This window comes from Haliotis cracherodii, unplaced genomic scaffold (genome assembly GCF_022045235.1).
Source record: "Haliotis cracherodii isolate W230 unplaced genomic scaffold, xgHalCrac1.p SCAF_13, whole genome shotgun sequence".
NCBI classification, from domain to species: domain Eukaryota; kingdom Metazoa; phylum Mollusca; class Gastropoda; order Lepetellida; family Haliotidae; genus Haliotis; species Haliotis cracherodii.
Window position 1 is genome coordinate 9650222 of NW_027266268.1, and position 19943 is coordinate 9670164.

At 45.2% G+C, this 19943-nt stretch overlaps 1 protein-coding gene across 2 annotated transcripts; it reads right to left on the reverse strand.

Annotated features, from left to right (window-relative positions):
• Positions 1 to 412: 412 nt before the first annotated feature.
• On the reverse strand, positions 413 to 12343 carry LOC139458859 (zeta-crystallin-like). 2 transcript variants are annotated; one of them, XM_071240291.1, is made up of 9 exons: positions 12278 to 12343; positions 10179 to 10304; positions 9303 to 9455; positions 6971 to 7134; positions 5763 to 5814; positions 5004 to 5153; positions 4258 to 4359; positions 2084 to 2179; positions 413 to 657 (listed from the first exon to the last, which is right to left on the reverse strand). In XM_071240291.1, exons 2-9 carry the CDS (start codon positions 10296 to 10298, stop codon positions 496 to 498), a joined length of 999 nt encoding a protein of 332 aa, XP_071096392.1. In that variant the 5' UTR covers positions 10299 to 10304; positions 12278 to 12343; the 3' UTR covers positions 413 to 495. The 2 variants fall into 2 exon arrangements, with proteins under 2 accessions (XP_071096392.1, XP_071096391.1); XM_071240290.1 differs by lacking the exon at positions 12278 to 12343 and adding an exon at positions 12038 to 12270.
• Between the last annotated feature and the right edge of the window lie 7600 nt (positions 12344 to 19943).

Below are 19943 nucleotides of genomic sequence, written 5' to 3' on the forward strand. Positions count from 1 at the left end.
AATGTCGTGACTCACAGCAGCTGTAATGTCACTGTAATGTCATGACTCTCACAGCGGCTGTAATGTCACTGTAATGTCGTGACTCTCACAGCGGCTGTAATGTTACTGTAATGTCGTAACACTCACAGCGGCTGTAATGTCACCGTAATGTCGTGACTCTCACAGCAGCTACAATGTCACTGTAATGTCGTGACTCTCACAGCAGCTACAATGTCACTGTAATGTCGTGACTCTCACAGCAGCTACAATGTCACTGTAATGTCGTGACTCTCACAGCAGCTACAATGTCACTGTAATGTCGTGACTCTCACAGCAGCTACAATGTCACTGTAATGTCGTGACTCTCACAGCAGCTACAATGTCACTGTAATGTCGTGACTCTCACAGTGGCTGTAATGTCACTGTAATGTCGTGACTCTCACAGCAGCTACAATGTCACTGTAATGTTGTCATTCTCACAGTGGCTGTAACGTTACTGTAACATTGTGACAGTGACTAGAGTTTCAGCACAATGTTTCCCTGGGCACTCTTGGTGTTCATGATAAGCTCGTGAGTCTCGGCCGCCTTTTCTAGAGGAAACTCCTTCCCCACGACTGGTCGCAGCCAGCCCTGGGACATCCCTGACTCCATTGCTGCGTGCATCTCCTTCCAGTCAGCCTGAAACAAAGAGAGTGAGTGAGTGAGTGAGTGAGTGAGTGGATGTTGAGTGGATGAGTGAGTGAGTGAGTGAGTGGGGTATTTGGGCGAGTTGTTGGCAGTGAGTGAGTGGATGAGTGGGTGTTGAGTGGATGAGTGAGTGAGTGGGGTATTTGGGCGAGTTGTTGGCAGTGGTTGAGTGGATGAGAGGATGTTGAGTGGATGTTGAGTGGATGAGTGAGTGAGTGAGTGGGGTATTTGGGCGAGTTGTTGGCAGTGAGTGGTTGAGTGGATGAGTGGGTGTTGAGTGGATGAGTGAGTGAGTGAGTGAGTGGGGTATTTGGGCGAGTTGTTGGCAGTGAGTGAGTGGTTGAGTGGATGAGTGGGTGTTGAGTGGATGAGTGAGTGAGTGGGGTATTTGGGGGAGTTGTTGGCAGTGAGTGAGTGGTTGAGTGAGCAAGTGGTTGGTTGGTTGAGATAGTGAGTGGGTGAGTGAGTGCGTGGATGAGTGGTTGAATGAGTGGATGACTGAGTGGTTGACTGAGTGGGTTGGTAAGTGAGTGGTTGAGTGGGTGAGTGAGTGAGTTGTTGTTTGGTTGAGTGGGTCAGTGTTGGGTGGCTGGATGACTGGTTGAGTGGTTGAATGATGGTTTCACCGAAATTGTAAATATCTGAGAACAGAATCACTTCTGAGGCACCATGATCTAACCGAAATGACTCCTTCGCTGTGAGAGTGGGATGGCACACCACATCCAGTGACGATGATCAACACTTAGAAAGGTGTTTGGGTAAACTAACAGTAAACATGAAACAACAAAGATTCTTGATTGGATGGTCAGGCTCTCAGACTAGGTTAATGCCTTTTATTGTATCCCAATTGCGTGGATCGATGCTCATGATGTCAATCACTGGAATGTCTGGTCCAGACTTGATTACTTACAGCTTGCCGTCATATAGCTGTGGAATATTGCTATGTGCGGTGTTAAACAACTAACAAACAGCATGAAACATGAAAACTGACAACCTACTTTCAACAACATTCAAATTGCCAACCAACAAAATGCAGACCTCTTCACATCATTTTTGGAAACATATGTGTCCATGCTTGCACTATCAGCCAGGTGTCAGACTACTGACAGTCATCCTCGTGCTGGGTCTGACATCACACATGGACACTATCAGCCAGGTATCAGACTATGGCCAGTCATCCTCATGCCGGGTCTGACAACACACATGGACACTATCAGCCAGGTGTCAGACTATGGACAGCCATCCTCATGCCGGGTCTGACAACACACATGGACACAGTCAGCCTTGACCAACATCCCTCTGTACAGTGTCACCCACAGGGCAACACCCTCACAAAATACTGCTATCAGTTTCTTCACTAAAAGACCAGAAGAAATGTCTTGAATGTTCTCCAGCAAATAGTTTGGGAAATACTTACATCCCCTGATATCATCAGCATGACGCCTGTGATGGTGCACTCCTTCCCCATTGTGGCGCGTGGGTTGATCTCTGTTGGTCCACGGGAGCCGATGTTCTGCAGACATAAGGTATTACAAGCTAGAGCTATCTGTTACATGAGGTGAGGTGAAGTGGGGTTTTACGTCCATAGAGAACAGAGGCGTCTCGAGTGGAAGTGTCGAGAACAGGTGTCTTGGGTGGATGTGTCATGATTAGAGATTTTTACGCCCTGTCCCAGATTATTTCACACAAGCATGCATGTGTGTGGCTGCTTGTACTATTCTGGACTAATACCTATTTCATGGTGCTAGCCTTCTGAGATACGACTGGAGGTGTCTAGAGTTAAGTGTCAAGAACAGAGGTGTCTGGATTGGAAGTGTCAAGTACAAAGGTGTCTGGAGTGGAGGTGTTCAGGACAGAGGCATCTGGAGCGAAGGTGTCAAGAACAGACGCGTCGGCAGTGGAAGTGTCGAGAACAGAGGTGGTGTCCAGAACAGATGCGTCGGGATTGGGAAGAGTCGAGCAAAGAGGTGTCTGGAGTGGAGGTGTGCAGAACAGAGGTGTCTAGCATGGAAGTGTCCAGAAAAGAGGTGTCTAGTGTGGAAGTGTACAGAACAGAGGTGTCTGGTGTGGAAGTGTACAGAACAGAGGTGTCTGGTGTGGAGGTGTCAAGAACAGAGGTGTCTGGTGTGGAAATGTCAAGAACAGAGGTGTCTAGTGTGGAGGTGTCAAAAACAGAGGTGTCTGGTGTGGAGGTGTCAAGAACAGAGGTGTCTCGAGTGGAAGTGTACAGAACAGGGGTGTCTGGTGTGGAGGTGTCAAGAACAGAGGTGTCTAGCATGGAAGTGTCAAGAACAGAGGTGTCTAGTGTGGAGGTGTACAGAACAGAGGTGTCTGGTGTGGAGGTGTCAAGAACAGAGGTGTCTGGAGTGGAAATGTCAAGAACAGAGGTGTCTAGTGTGGAGGTGTCAAAAACAGAGGTGTCTGGTGTGGAGGTGTCAAGAACAGAGGTGTCTCGAGTGGAAGTGTCGAGAACAGAGGCGTCTCGAGTGGAAGTGTCGAGAACAGAGGCGTCTCCCGTGGAAGTGTCGAGAATAGAGGTGTCTGAAGTGGAAGTGTCGAGAACAGAGGCGTCTCGAGTGGAAGTGTCGAGAACAGAGGTGTCTGGTGTGGAGGTGTCAAGAACAGAGGTGTCTGGTGTGGAAATGTCAAGAACAGAGGTGTCTAGTGTGGAGGTGTCAAAAACAGAGGTGTCTGGTGTGGAGGTGTCAAGAACAGAGGTGTCTCGAGTGGAAGTGTACAGAACAGGGGTGTCTGGTGTGGAGGTGTCAAGAACAGAGGTGTCTAGCATGGAAGTGTCAAGAACAGAGGTGTCTAGTGTGGAGGTGTACAGAACAGAGGTGTCTGGTGTGGAGGTGTCAAGAACAGAGGTGTCTGGAGTGGAAATGTCAAGAACAGAGGTGTCTAGTGTGGAGGTGTCAAAAACAGAGGTGTCTGGTGTGGAGGTGTCAAGAACAGAGGTGTCTCGAGTGGAAGTGTACAGAACAGGGGTGTCTGGTGTGGAGGTGTCAAGAACAGAGGTGTCTAGCATGGAAGTGTCAAGAACAGAGGTGTCTAGTGTGGAGGTGTACAGAACAGAGGTGTCTGGTGTGGAGGTGTCAAGAACAGAGGTGTCTGGAGTGGAAATGTCAAGAACAGAGGTGTCTAGTGTGGAGGTGTCAAAAACAGAGGTGTCTGGTGTGGAGGTGTCAAGAACAGAGGTGTCTCGAGTGGAAGTGTCGAGAACAGAGGCGTCTCGAGTGGAAGTGTCGAGAACAGAGGCGTCTCCCGTGGAAGTGTCGAGAATAGAGGTGTCTGAAGTGGAAGTGTCGAGAACAGAGGCGTCTCGAGTGGAAGTGTCGAGAACAGAGGCGTCTCGAGTGGAAGTGTCGAGAATAGAGGTGTCTGGGGTGGAAGTGTCGAGAACAGGAGTCAGAATGGAGGTATCAAGAACAGGTGTCTATGGTGGATGTGTCATGATTAGAGATGTCTGGAAGAAATGTGTGCAGAGGAGACCTATCTATAGGAGATAGTCTTCAGAGGAAAGATGTCTAGAGCTGAGATTTCGGAGCCTGACAGCCTTGCCAGTCACACGAGCAATGATAACAGTCTTACCACAATCCGCCCACGTAACTTGATCATGCCGAGGTCCTTCTCCAGGTTTACGTTGGCCAACATCTCCAGGATGACATCCGGCCCCTCCCCTCCTGTTGCATCCTGGGAAACACACAACATCAACCTTCATGAATTACTTCAGTTAGTCTTGTACAGTACAATGTCAGTCTTGTTAGTACAATGTCAGTCTTGTTAGTACAATGTCAGTCTTGTACAGTACATTGTCAGTCTTCTTAGCACAATGTCTGACTTGTGTACAATACAATATCAGAGGCTTGTACAGTCCAATGTCAGTCTTGTACAGTACAATGTCAGTCGTGTTAGTACAGTGTCAGTCTCGTTTGTACAATGTCAGTCTTGTACAGTACAATGTCAGAGTCTTGTACAGTACAATGTCAGTCTTGTACAGTACAATGTCAGAGTCTTGTACAGTACAATGTCAGTCTTGTACAGTAAAATGTCAGTCCTAGGAAATACAATGTCAGAGTCTTGCACAGTATAATGTCAGTCTTGTACAGTAAAATGTCAGTTCTAGAAAATACAATGTCAGAGTCTTGTACAGTACAATGTCAGTCTTGTACAGTAAAATGTCAGTCCTAGGAAATACAATGTCAGAGTCTTGTACAATTCAATGTCAGTCTTGCTAGTACATTGTCAGTCTTGTACAGTACATTGTCAGTCTTGTTAGTCTTGTATAATACAATGTTAGTTTTGTACAATACAATGTACATGTAAGTCCAACTGACCATGATCTTCTGAATGTAGCCCTCCTCGCGATGGTTGAACACCACATCAGCTCCATTCTTCTTGATGGCCTCCATACCTTCTGCACTCCCTGCCGTGCCGAGAACACGGATGCCCCTCGACTTGGCGATCTGGACGGCCGCAGAACCCACCTGGCATCACGAGAAAGTGAGTGAGAGAGTAATGGGGCAGTGAGCAACGAGTGGGTTTTCCGGATGGTTGGTTTGTGAGTGAGTGAGTGAGTGAGTGAGTTGGGTTTTACGCCGCTGTTAACAGTTTTCCAGTTATATCGTGGCTCAGCTTAATATGGGAGGAGAGCCCGAAGTGATGCAGGTCTCAGACGTTTACCACTTCAGTGAAATCCACGCGCACAGGTATGGTGCTGCCAAACCTAGAAACATAATCAGGGCGAACCGGGATTCGAACACACAATCATAGGTTTCTGGCGTGCCCAAGGGACGCAATTCTGCACAGCGAATCGTGGCACCTTAGACGACTGGGCCATCCGTGCCCCCGTTGGTTTGTGAGTAAGTAAGTGAGGGTGTTGGTTTTGATTGAGTCATGAGTTGGTGGGCGAGTTGAGTGAGTTGAGTGAGTGAGTTCGATTTTGACCAGTATTCCCGTTATACGATGAGGAAAGCCCAAAGTGACACAGGTCGCCCATGATTACCTGTATGGCAAAATCAACAAATATGGGCGCTGACAAACTAAAGATCCTATTCAGTTCCCTATTGTCTGAACCTTGCAGATCATGTACTCACCCCTCCACTGGCGCCATGCACAAGGACGGTCTCCCCGGGACGGGCGCCACCTCTGTAGGGGACAAAACAACAGCACATGTAAGTGTCATTCATACTCAAATAATAGGTTTCTAGTGTAATACATGCAGATTTTGCCATGGTGGGACATTGCTGTTCACCTCAGTGTGAGAGTTCTGTAAACTGTTCACCTCAGTGTGAGAGTTCTGTAAACTGTTTACCTCAGTGTGAGAGTTCTGTAAGTTGTTTACCTTGGTTTGGGAGTTCTGTAAGCTGTTCACCTCAGTGTGAGAGTTCTGTAAGCTGTTTACCTCAGTGTGAGAGTTCTGTAGGCTGCTTACCTCGGTGTGAGAGTTCTGTAAGCTGCTTACCTCAGTGTGAGAGTTCGGTAAGCTGTTTACCTCGGTGTGAGAGTTCTGTCAGCTGCTTACCTCGGTGTGAGAGTTCTGTCAGCTGCTTACCTCGGTGTGAGAGTTCTGTCAGCTGCTTACCTCAGTGTGAGAGTTCTGTCAGCTGCTTACCTCAGTGTGAGAGTTCTGTAAGCTGTTTACCTCAGTGTGAGAGTTCTGTAGGCTGCTTACCTCGGTGTGAGAGTTCTGTAAGCTGCTTACCTCAGTGTGAGAGTTCGGTAAGCTGTTTACCTCGGTGTGAGAGTTCTGTCAGCTGCTTACCTCGGTGTGAGAGTTCTGTCAGCTGCTTACCTCGGTGTGAGAGTTCTGTCAGCTGCTTACCTCAGTGTGAGAGTTCTGTCAGCTGCTTACCTCAGTGTGAGAGTTCTGTAAGCTGTTTTTCTCAGTGTGAGAGTTCTGTCAGCTGTTTACCTCAGTGTGAGAGTTCTGTAAGCTGTTTACCTCAGTGTGAGAGTTCTGTCAGCTGCTTACCTCGGTGTGAGAGTTCTGTAAGCTGTTTACCTCAGTGTGAGAGTTCTGTCAGCTGCTTACCTCGGTGTGAGAGTTCTGTAAGCTGTTTACCTCAGTGTGAGAGTTCTGTCAGCTGCTTACCTCAGTGTGAGAGTTCTGTCAGCTGCTTACCTCGGTGTGAGAGTTCTGTCAGCTGCTTACCTCAGTGTAAAAGTTCTGTAAGCTGTTTATCCTAGTCTGAGTGTGCTGTCGACTGCTTACCTCAGTATGAATGTGCTGTCAACTGCTTACCGCAGTATGAGTGCTCTGTAAGCTGTTTATCCTAGTCTGAGTGTCCTGTCAACTGCTTACCTCAGTATGAGTGCTCTGTAAGCTGTGTAGTAGGGGACTCCAATTCCAGCACCCTGTTCAAATGTGATGGCATCGCCAAGACGACCGATGTACTTTTCCTCGACTGTGGCGAACTCAGCATAAGCTCCTGTTGATGTCCGCATGGAGTATACACGATCGCCCTTCTGTAACCATACAGACATGTGCACTGTCAGGCGTACTGAACAGACAAATACATGCAGCCACTGTAACCCACGCTCACCCCATCCTCAGGGAACTGTTGGGAATCACTCAAAACACATGAAATATAATCACGCGTCAAATAGAAAACTAACTCATGATCCATTAATGTCTTCCTCAGGGTTTCGCCTTGCATACACAACTAGGGTCCAGAAATAAAATAGTGTAGTGTGGTGTGGTGTGGTGTGGTGTAGTGTAGCGTGGCATAGCGTAGCGTAGTGTAGTGTAGCGTAGTGTAGTGTAGCGGAGTGGAGTGCAGTGTACTGAAGATTTAATAATTACCGTATATCGCTGTGTATAAGGCGAGTTTTTCGTACCTAAAATGAGGGGGCTAAGAAGGGGGGTCGTCTTATACACGGAGTCGAAGATCTCACATTTTTTTCCACTGGCGATGTCAACCGGCGTCCGATAGCCATCCCAGCATTTGACAATAAAACTTCGCATTTCGTCCTAAATAACTGTTCCAATAACTATTTCCATACATAAACATGATTTGTATCTCTTTTCCTTGAATAAAGTTTAATAATTTCTGCAAATAAAGTTGAAATGACCCTCGCCTCGATGCAGATTGTCAAACCACCTGACACGGTAAAACAATCAACATCCGTGAGCAGAGAGCCGGAAGTACCGGTAACCATTTGCATATTGCACATGTGACCTAACATGTGATAACCGGTGAAGCTGAAATCAATTCCCGCTGTTTTTACAGTTGTATTAACAAGTGTTGGAGACAGTGTGTACAAGTGATTGTGGAATAAACACGCTGAATGTGAAGCAAACATAAGCCTAGTTAGTTACAACATAGTTAATTGGCGATTAAATTACTCACCATTGTCTCTTATATGTTATTACTTCATAAATGAATTTTATTTTACGGGCACCAATTTGGTGTCGTACCGTGTAAACACAAAATGGCGACGTGTGCTGGAGTTACACACGCGACCTATCATTGTAGAAAAAAAACAACGCAAGATAAACATATTTTTATTGCATATATAAGGTTTGTGTGCGCACTTGTTGATGTGTGCGAAATACGCATCAGTCGGAAAGCGCACGTTAAATCTCCAAAGTAACTAACGAACTAACTTGTGATGTCCGTGTGCGAAATACGCTACAGTCGGAAAGCGCACGTTAAATCTTCTATATCAGTCAGACTTGTGATGTGTTTCATTCCCGGTCGCCTTATACACGGAGTATAGGATTTTTGGTTTGATTTTTAAGGCGTGTACAGGGGGGTCGTCTTATACGTGGGGTCGCCTTATACACAGCGATATACGGTACTTAAAATCACTGAAACTTTATATTTCTTATAAAAAATTTGGTACAAGGAATGTCATAGTTCGTCCCTCGGGACACAATATATACTTATTTCTGCGTCCATTCTATACATGCATTTCTGTGTCGTGTAAAACACACAGACAAGGTAGTGTCACAACCCGACACAGGTCACCTTCCTGAGGCAAGGGAGTTAACTGACTTAAAAAGTCCAGTTTCCACCCTTGTCGAACCTGGCTGGAATTCCTGGGCTTGATTGTAGCACCACCAGTGGCTATTTCGAGTTATGTCCCTTCTATGCGTCTCCTATGGACCAATCAGATTCCACCCCTTGTATCACTTGCATCTGCTTCAAACAAAATGGCGGTGCCCAGACTAGACGATCTGATCAACAATCAAGATCTATATTGTAATAAAACGGGTCTTACATCGCCAAGTGCATCAAATCATGTGAGCACCTTGATTAAAAACTTGGATTTGGAAAATATCTATTGAAGAGTTGGCACTGCAATGCTTTGCAAATCCTGCAATTGACCGAACTCTGCATGACAGTTTGCGAACCGGATTTTATGATTTTGGTGCCGATTTTGATTGGACTATGCATAGACTTAGTCCAGCGAAAATCTAACTCCATATTATCAGCCTAGTTCGGCAAGGGTGGAAACTGGACTTTTATAGTCAGTTAAATCTCGTGCCTCGGGAAGATGCACACAGGTTTTTTTATAGCACATGGTGGATGTAGACATAAATGTTAAGTTGCTTTTTTCAATAATAGGCTGCACTTGTGCATGTTTAATATTACTAAAAGGAGCCATGAGGTCTGCTGACCACTGTTTACCTGGAACTTTTTCACATCCGCCCCGACCTCCTGGATGACACCAGCCACGTCCATCCCTGGGGTGTAGGGCAGGGACGGCTTGACTGCGTACACGCCGCTGCGGATGTAGGTGTCTACCGGGTTGATGCCTGCAGCACTCACTTTAATCAGCACCTACAGGTACACCAAGTAGAAAAACAAGTGGAATACAAGTGTAAGAGAAGTTGAGTACAAGTTGCATACAAGTACAATAATATGATACAAGTGGATTACAAGAGAAGTACAAGTAGAGTACAAGAGAAGCATAAGTGGAGTACAAGAGTGGAAGTGGAGTGGAAGTTGCATACAAGTACACTAATATGATACAAGTGGATTACAAGAGAAGTACAAGTAGAGTACAAGAGAAGCATAAGTGGAGTACAAGAGTGGAAGTGGAGTGGAAGTTGCATACAAGTACACTAATATGATACAAGTGGATTACAAGAGAAGTACAAGTTGAGTACAAGAGAAGCAAAAGTGGAGTACAAGAGTAAAAGTGGAGTACAAGTTGCATACAAGTACAATTAATGATACAAGTGGATTACAAGAAGAAGTACAAGTAGAGTACAAGTAGGGTACAAGAGAAGCATAAGTGGAGTACAAGAGAAGCAAAAGTGGAGTACAAGAGTAAAAGTGGAGTACAAGTTGCATACAAGTACAATTAATGATACAAGTGGATTACAAGAAGAAGTACAAGTTGAGTACAAGTAGGGTACAAGAGAAGCAAAAGTGGAGTACAAGTGGAGTATAAGAGAAGGACAAGTGGACCCGTACAATATAAGTACAAGTTCAATACAAGTGGAATACAAAGCTTGGGTTAAAGTAAGGAGAGTCCTGGGCACATCTATCATGACTTACCTCGGAGGCCTTGGGTTGAGGTATGGGGACATCAGTCTGTACTTTCAGCACCTCTGGCCCCCCGAACTCTGTGACTCTGATCGCCTTCATCACTGCACGCACAAAGCTTCTACTGGACATACAACCCTGATGCAGAACAAAACAGTAAACAAGTCAACTGACACCATGTTTGTTTGTTGTTTATTTGTTGTTAAACGCCCCCTCAGCAATATTCCAGCTATATGGCGGCGTTCTGTAAATAATCGAATCTGGACCAGACAATCCAGTGATTAACACCAAGAGCATCAATCCATATAATTGGGATACGATGACATACATCAACCAAGTCAGCGAGTCTGACCACCCAATCCTGTGCTTGCCTCTTACGACAAGCATAGTCGCCTTTAACCACAAGCTTGGGTTGCTGAAGACCAGTATTCTACCCTGGATCTCCACGCGTACTAACCATGCTAACACCACGTATTGCTGGTCAGTCAATCTTGTTGTTTAATGCTGCAGTCAGCAGTATTCTAGTATTTCATGACAGTTTGTAAACAATCAAGTCTGACCCAATCAAACCAGGGGCCTTAGTGTACGACCGGGTACAAATGGTGAGACACTCCTGAAGCCCCATCTTACCAGTTCGTCGTTTTGGGTACTGGGGTAAACAATATAAGACACGTGCATTAAAGCTTAACATTCTTAAAATAAATTTCAAACTGTTTCTTGAACAGGAATTCATAAATTCCAGATCGCAATCAACCTATCATGTAATGTATGAGGTGTGAGGTGAAATGGGTTTAACGTCGCGTCCAAGATTATTGCACTTATATAGCGATGTGCATGCGTATGTGTGTGTGTGTGTGGCTGCTTGTACTAGTCCGGACTGATGCTGATTTATAGTGCTAGCACACTGAGATACTACCATGCCACAGTTTAACATGAATACCCCACTCAGACACACTATACTGACTCTGAGCCGACCAGTCCTTGTTTTAGCCCCTTAATGCCGAGCGCCAGACAGGGTAACAACAAGTACCATCTTTTAACGTCTTTTGGTATGACGCGGCTGGGGATCGAACCCTGGACCTTCCGCTCTCTGGGCTGACGCTCTACCACTAGACCACGGAGGCGGTCTTGTAATGTATGAGATCACACAGTAACGATGTTGTCTGAAATGCTATCAACATGATCAAACAGACAATATCGCCTCTTACAGAGAAACAAGTATTCCTCACCTGACCTGATTCAGTTGTTGATTAATCGAGTATGCAAGATATGAATATTCAATTAACTGTAGCTGGAACTTGTGGCTGGTGATTATCTCATTATGCTGACCCACATCCTACAAGCTATTATGCTGACTCACGTCCTTCAAGCTGTATCTTGTAGGGCCTGCACAGGTTTTAAGCCTCTACACTCACGAGTGTGTCAACTATTCCTCCACTGAGTCCTGAATACCATCTAATTTTAACTCTGAGTCTCATTGTTAACCCCTGAATCTCGAATACTACTTAACACAAATCTCAAAAGCATTGAGAAAGGAGTGCGATTTGAAGTTAAATTACTAACAAAAATAAAATACTATTGCGGAAACTTTGAAGTACCGTACGTCGTCAATTTGTTTAAAAATGATGAATTTGCCCACTAAATACGATTTTATTTGAGTCCCGAGTACCGCACTGCGGAATACCGTCCGAATACCGTCTAAATTGCCCCCCGAATCCTGCGTAGCAGAAGGGGGTTGCTCACTCACCAGTCACGTGATACGTACATGGTCAATCGGGCTTTATATTTGTTTAACTAGTTTGTAAAGTTTGTGAACCTGTTTCAAACATCTGCAAGTAAACGTATCCCCGACTGAAAGTTAAATCATGTACCTGGTCAGACGTGTGACAGTGATTATCGCCTAGACTATCTGCATCCTCTGAGTCTGATTCTGAATCTGATGAATGTTGACAGGTGCGCGGAACCAGACACGCCAACAGTATTACAATACTGACAATTTTACCATGACAACTGTCCGCGCACGACAAATATAACGTCATGCCCTAGCAGCATTTACACACAGATCTTGTTGTTAAATTGTTGGACGTGCATACGCCACTGATATTTCCTACCTTTTCAACACGTGCAACGTCCCTCAATTTCAGTCACTTCCGTTGACTATAAAGGGACATAACTCCTGTCTCCTTGTTGGCGTATCAACGCAACTGTGGTATTTCTGGCATGGGCGCTGACAAATGTACGGGTTGCAGCTCGTCAACTTGTTCACAAAATAATGGGTTTATAACTTTAACAACTGTTGGTTAACCTGTTTAAAAAACTGGCTGACACGTACGCAACGATAATTAAGTACATTCATTGATTGGCTAACTCGTAAACACATACACACTCTTCAAAAAAGGAAACGCACAGGTAGTATGTGGTCCATTGAACCTGACTGCACACCAAATCCGGTATATAAATTGGATATATGTTATTGTAAAATGTTAGTGGCCTGATATTCGACAAACGTTGCGTCAAATCGCAGCCATTGTCGATTTGCAATGTCTGAAACGGCATTGTTTTCACACTTGTTCAAAAATGTCATGGAGGAAAACAGTAAAGCAAAATGCACGTGCAAGTTATGGCATTCGTAACTCGTGGTAGTGGCTATAAAAAGGTAAGCATAAGCCAATAATTTGTCATTCAATAGTCAAGTTCGAAAATGCCCAGACTCAGCGCTGCCGATCGGAACATCGCCAAATGACGTATCCAAAGACGGGAATCGCAGTCTTTTGTTGCACGCCACTTCAACGTCCGCCACAGCACCATTTGCCGCCTTTGTGACCGATATACACAGTTCAATTCCACTGCAGACCGTCCGAGAACCGGCCGACCAAGAGTTACCACCCCTGCCTAGGATCGCTACATTCGACTGTTCCACCTACGTCATCGCAATGCCACAGCTACGAAGACTGCAGGATACATCCATGGTTTGAGGAGGATATCGGACCAGACTGTCAGGAACCATCTTCGCGAGGCTGGTGTAGGGGGCCATATCCTACACCAGGAGATCTGACTTGGTTGTGGTTCAGGAACATTTGACAGCAAATCGCTACATGAATCACATTCTTCAACCTCACCTTCTTCCAATCATTGACCGCCAGAGGGAGCTGTTTCAACAGGACAACGCTCAATCGCACACGGTAGACTACCTTCATAATGCCAACATCAACGACTTGTCCTGGCCGTTTCGATCTCCAGATCCCAACCCAATCGAACACCTCTGGGGTGAACTCGATCGACGTGTATGTCAACGTCAGAGCACGCCGCAGACACTCCCACAACTAGCCAACGCGACACTTCGTACACTTATCCAGTCAGTGCCGAGGAGATGAAAGATTGCTGCCCGGGGCGGTCACACGAGATACTGAGTTCAGCGCAACCTTGTAGCTATATGTGACATGACAATGAACAGTTTCAATGCCTTTGTACAACACGTGACTATCGAAATCCAAAATTTCATATTTGTATCTAAATATATTAAATTAAATATCTCGACTTTATTAGGTACACTAAAGTCACTAAAAATCTACCCGTGCGTTTCTTTTTTTGAAGAGTGTATATACCCGAGACCTTTAGTTTAGTCATGATTACACGCATATTTAGACATGTGATGTCCCACACTGCAACAAAATAATCTAGTTACCACCAATCATCAATTATCCCCAGTAACACCAATCATTTAAATGCCTTAAAGATGATAATATATTATGATTAAACGTTGATTTAGTTAGGTCAGGGAGTGTGGCAATTGATTATATGAAGGGTGACTGTTTGACTGGCATTTTAGAAGTTGTGTGAGTAAATTACAAAACGTACACCTTTTATGGATAACAACTTCTGGCTTGTTGCATACAGCGACGTTTCGATGTGGATTCGTTCACCTTTTTAAGGTGTTTGGAGCTTGTGTACGAGTCGCAACGAAGCTGGAGCTAACGTGTAAATATCTACATCGAAACGTCGCTAGTTGTTATTAATAAAGTTGTACGATTTCTTTTTTGAGTGGTAGTTTAGTGTGTATTGTCATATTTTGAGACATTTCAATGTATTGAACTTAAAACACTTCTACAACACGACTTGTTTGATCGCTCAACACACTGTATGAATATATTTTTTAATTTATTGATTTATGGCCATGTAAACTCTTAAACGGGTTAAAAACAGAAATAGTCTGCATGAGATCGTATTCAAATAGTAGAATCTCTCGGAAATATCTTTGTGCGAGTAAACAAATTGATAAACTCAGCGTGCATGTTTACGTATCAACCAACGAATAATACGGTTTATGATAACTCAATTTCAAACTGTCTCGGAAATATATTTGTACGAGTACAGCGTTAGTTTTCACATGTGTACGAGTAAGATAACGAAACAATGTACTTAGCGCATCGTTGTGTACGGACAGGAAGTCGGTTTATAAACTCTCTGGTACGGGTCTGCTAAAAAGTTGTGTACGGATCAGCTAATTTGGAAACGAGTCTCCGCGCGAACGTGTTGACTAAAGTACTTCAGGGCCGATCGGTAAGGGAGTGTTCGTCCGTGTGCCTGTAATAGAGGTTTTGTGTCCCGCGCGTCAATTGTTCGGGCGAAACGTGAAAAAGAGTGAGTGAGTGAGTGAGTTGGGTTTAATGCCGCTTTCAACAGTATTCCAGTTATATCACGGCGTGTCAGCTTAATGTGGGAGGAAAGCCCGAAGTGATGCAGGTCTCAGACGTTTACCACTTCGGTAAAACCCACGAGCACGGGTATGGTGCTGACAAACCTAGAAAAATAATCGGGGCGATCCGGGATTCAAACCCACAATCATAGGTTTCTGGCGTACCCAAGGGACGCAACTCTGCACAGCGAATCGCGGCGCCTAAGACGACTAACCATGCGATTAAAGCCAGCGACGAATGGGTGGTGTAGGACGCCTTGATCACGTGACTAAAGCTGGCGACAAATGGATGTATAGGACGCCTTGATCACGTGACTATAGCTGGCGATGAATGGATGTATAGGACGCCTTAATTGATCACGTATGCCTTGACCACGTGACTAAAGCTGGCGAAGAATGGAGGTATAGTACGCCTTATATTGATCACGTATGGGGGTATAGGACGCCTTGACCACGTGACTCAAAAGCTTGCGACGAATGGAGGTGTAGGACGCCTTATATTGATCACGTATGGAGGTATAAGACGCCTTGACCACGTGACTCAAAAGCTGGAGACAAACTGAAGTATATGTCGCCTTAATTGATCACGTGACTAAAGCTATCGACGAATGGGGGTATCTGTGTCATATTTCCACGTCCTGCTACACAAAAACCAAACTACAGACGCCTGGGTAAGATATTGATAGTGTGGTCTAGCTGTTTTGGTGTGTCTATCTGTTGTTCAGCTGTCATTGTGAGGTTAATCAATCAGGTTATTTCAGGGAATATAAGCTGAATAAACAGGAAAAGAGAGATTTCTTCCGGTTCGAGGTTTAAAAAGATTTTTGTTTTTCACGGAACACAGCCACGCTAATTGTGGCGGACCATCCTTTACCATCTCAAATTCCACGTAAGTTTAAGTTACAATGATACCTTTTGGTGCAAACTATGGCGTCATACTCGGTGCACACTTTATTTTTAATGTGTAAAAGGAATTACACCCACATTTATCACAGTACCATTGTAAGACGCGTGTAGACAATGAGCTTCATTGTAAAACACACACACACACACACACACACACACACACACACACACACACACACACACACACACTTTGAGTTCAAGCGCACTAGTGGTGTCCTCCGTGTTGAAGTATGGACAGGGCCACTTTGTGAGACACGTTCAAACACCACCATGTCCCACCGTAAGACATAATATCACACACGCACGCACGCACGCACGCACGCACGCACACACACGTACACATAATTGCCGCATATGGGTGATTAGCAAAAGAGATGTCCATAACCATCAGCGCTAATTATTGTAAAGTGTTGACTTCCATTTTCTTCTGCTCAACACCCATCGGCGGCAATTATCTGTTGGCCTTCCTTGTTAGTTTCCTCGTTTTGTTATCTTATTACTTACATGTACAATGTCATATATATATGCTCTTTGCCTGATAGCATTCATATACTTGATGAAGGAGTATGCATATACTCCGAAACGTTGTTTCATCATAATAAAGAAGCTGATATCCTTAAATTCTCTTCTCTGATATTACTCACTTTGGCATTTCTTCAACGCAAATGTTCAAGTTCATATCAACTTAAAATTGTCCAGTGAAAGAGCTTTTGCGTTCCAGCTGTAAATTTTTCCGATGAAAGAACAGGAACGACACGGAGGAGAGAACGGCGGACCAGGAACGGGGTTGGGATACTATAGTGAAGACAACAGGTACATAGAACAGCTTTGTTTGTTTAACGCCGCACTCAGCAATATTCCAACTATATGACGGCGGTCTGTAAATAATCGAGTCTGGACCAGATAATCCAGTGATTGATATCATGAGCATCGATCTACGCAATTGGGTTACGATGACATGCATCAACAACGTCAGCGAGCCTGACCAGCCAATCCCGTAAGCGGCCTCTGACGACAGTGAGTGAGTGAGTATGGTTTTACGCCGCTTTTAGCAATATTCCAGCAATATCACGGCGGGGGACACCAGAAATGGGCTTCACACATTGTACCCATGTCGGGAATCGAACCCGGGTCTTCAGCGTGACGAGCGAACGCTTTAACCACTAGGCTACCCGACCGCCCCCTCTGACTACAGGAATAGTCACCTCTAACGACAAGCATGGGTTGCTGAAAACCCATTCTGCTCCGGATCTTCACTACAACTAGTTCAACGTCTAATACTGCATACCCACTTGGACATGTCTTCAACACGAATAACAACTTAAATTTGTCTCGGCCCTGCAACCTTAGGCGCTTCGAAAATTCCTCCAGCCAGACAGACCGTGCACGTGTCCGACTTTATCAGGTCACGATGCTGCTGTAACAGGAACAAGGAGTGGCGGCGCTCTAATGAGTAAAAAACACCTGTAAACAACTCCGTCAACAGTCAGCAATGTGTGATAGTTGTCTGGGCAGGGAATGGCTGCCCTGGGTCAGTGCTTCGCGTAACCGAACAACGCAGATTGCGTATAAATGTCGCAAAGCATATATCAGGTAACTGGACTCTGAAGCGATGTGGCACGCCTTGTGGGTCACGTGATGCTAGGAGGGTGTGGAGGCAGGGTGGATTCAATGACGTCATTCTAAGAAATGTAACGTGAGGTACTGTACGTGGCAATATCCAACAAGTACCGGACTGACAACCTGCCATGAGTAAAGGGGATGTGAGTACACTGTTAGTCTGCCTCACAGTCCCTGAAGGGGCAGTCGGGTAGCCTGGTGGTTAAAGTGTTCGCTCGTCACGCCGAACACCCGGGTTCGATTCCCGACATGGGTACAATGTGTGAATCCCATTTCTGGTGTCCCCCGCCGTGATATTGTTATTATATTGCTAAAATCGGCGTATAACCATGCTCACTCACCCACAGTACCTAAACCACATTATTTCCCTTCTCCCAAGCGCTTTCTCTGAAGCAAAAACTGCACATGAAGCAAGTTTAGATTTTTCTTAGGTTTAGGTTCTGAATCTCTCATCTCACTGGGCCTTCTTTTCAATTTTAATGAAGTTATTTGTTTCTATCAAAATTATATATTTCCAGAGCCTAACACTGTTAGAATCCTGTATAGTGTTGTGTATACACTGTGTTAGTGTCCTGTATTGTGTTGTGTATACACTGTGTTAGTGTCCCATATAGTGTTGTGTATACACTTTGTTAGTGTCCCATATAGTGTTGTGTATACACTTTGTTAGTGCCCCATATAGTGTTGTGTATGTACTGTGTTAGTTTCCCGTATAGTGCTGTGTATACACTGTGTTAGTTCCCCGTATAGTGCTGTGTATACACTGTGTTAGTTTCCCGTATAGTGCTGTGTATACACTGTGTTAGTTTCCCGTATAGTGCTGTGTATACACTGTGTTAGTGCCCCATATAGTGCTGTGTATACACTGTGTTAGTTTCCCGTATAGTTCTGTGTATACACTGTGTTAGTGCCCCATATAGTGTTGTGTATACACTTTGTTAGTTTCCCGTATAGTGCTGTGTATACACTGTGTTAGTTCCCCGTATAGTGCTGTGTATACACTGTGTTAGTTTCCCGTATAGTTCTGTGTATACACTGTGTTAGTTTCCCGTATAGTGCTGTGTATACACTGTGTTAGTTTCCCGTATAGTGCTGTGTATACACTGTGTTAGTTTCCCGTATAGTGCTGTGTATACACTGTGTTAGTTTCCCATATAGTGCTGTGTATACACTGTGTAAGTGCCCCATATAGTGTTGTGTATACACTGTGTTAGTTTCCCGTATAGTTCTGTGTATACACTGTGTTAGTTTCCCGTATAGTGCTGTGTATACACTGTGTTAGTTTCCCGTATAGTGCTGTGTATACACTGTGTTAGTGTCCAGTTTTGTGTTGTGTATACGCTGTGTTAGTGTCCCATATAGTGTTGTGTATACACTGTGTTAGTGTCCCATATAGTGTTGTGTATACACTGTGTTAGTGTCCCATGTGGGGCTGTGCATACGCTTTGTTAGTGTCCCATGTGGGGCTGTGCATACGCAGTGTTAGTGTCCCATATAGTGTTGTGTATACACTGTGTTAGTGTCCCATGTGGGGCTGTGCATACGCTGTGTTAGTGTCCCATATAGTGTTGTGTATACACTGTGTTAGTGTCCCATATAGTGTTGTGTATACACTGTGTTAGTGTCCCACATAGTGTTGTGTATACACTGTGTTAGTGTCCCATATAGTGTTGTGTATACACTGTGTTAGTGTCCCATATAGTGTTGTGTATACACTGTGTTAGTGTCCCATGTGGGGCTGTGCATACGCTGTGTTAGTGTCCCATATAGTGTTGTGTATACACTGTGTTAGTGTCCCATATAGTGTTGTGTATACACTGTGTTAGTGTCCCATGTGGGGCTGTGCATACGCTGTGTTAGTGTCCCATATAGTGTTGTGTATACACTGTGTTAGTGTCCCATGTGGGGCTGTGCATAAGCTGTGTTAGTGTCCCATATAGTATTGTGTACCGGGCAGGTGTTGGGAAAGGTGTATGTGGAAGGTGGAAGGTGCAAGTGGCGGGTGTAGGTGTACCGGTCAGGTGTAGGGGAAGGCGTATGAGGAAGGCGTGGTGGAAGGTGTATGTGTACCGTGCAAGTGTAGGGGAAGGCGTATGAGGAAAGTGTAGCGGAAGGTGTATGTGTACCGGGCAGGTGTAGGGGAAGGCGTATGAGGAAGGTGTGGTGGAAGGTGTATGTGTACCGGGCAGGTGTAGGGGAAGGCGTATGAGGAAGGCGTGGTGGCAGGTGTATGTGTACCGTGCAAGTGTAGGGGAAGGCGTATGAGGAAAGTGTAGCGGAAGGTGTATGTGTACCGGGCAGGTGTAGGGGAAGGCGTATGAGGAAGGTGTGGTGGAAGGTGTATGTGTACCGGGCAGGTGTAGGGGAAGGTGTATGAGGAAGGTGTGGTGGAATGTGTTTTTGTACCGGGCAGGTGTATGAGGAAGGTGTGGTGGAAGGTGTATGTGTACCGGGCAGGTGTAGGGGAAGGTGTATGAGGAAGGTGTGGTGTGAGATGTATGTGTACCGGGCAGGTGTAGGGGAAGGCGTATGAGGAAGGCGTGGTGGAAGGTGTA

Excerpts from the sequence above, each read along its gene's own strand:
- LOC139458859 (XM_071240290.1), bottom strand. The coding sequence starts at position 12,205 with ATGACGTTATATTTGTCGTGCGCGGACAGTTGTCATGGTAAAATTGTC. Across the intron at positions 5,154-5,762 it reads TGCATGGCGCCAGTGGAGGG|GTGGGTTCTGCGGCCGTCCA; the intron begins GTGAGTACATGA and ends TCGTGATGCCAG. Across the intron at positions 658-2,083 it reads TGCTGATGATATCAGGGGAT|GCTGACTGGAAGGAGATGCA; the intron begins GTAAGTATTTCC and ends TCTTTGTTTCAG.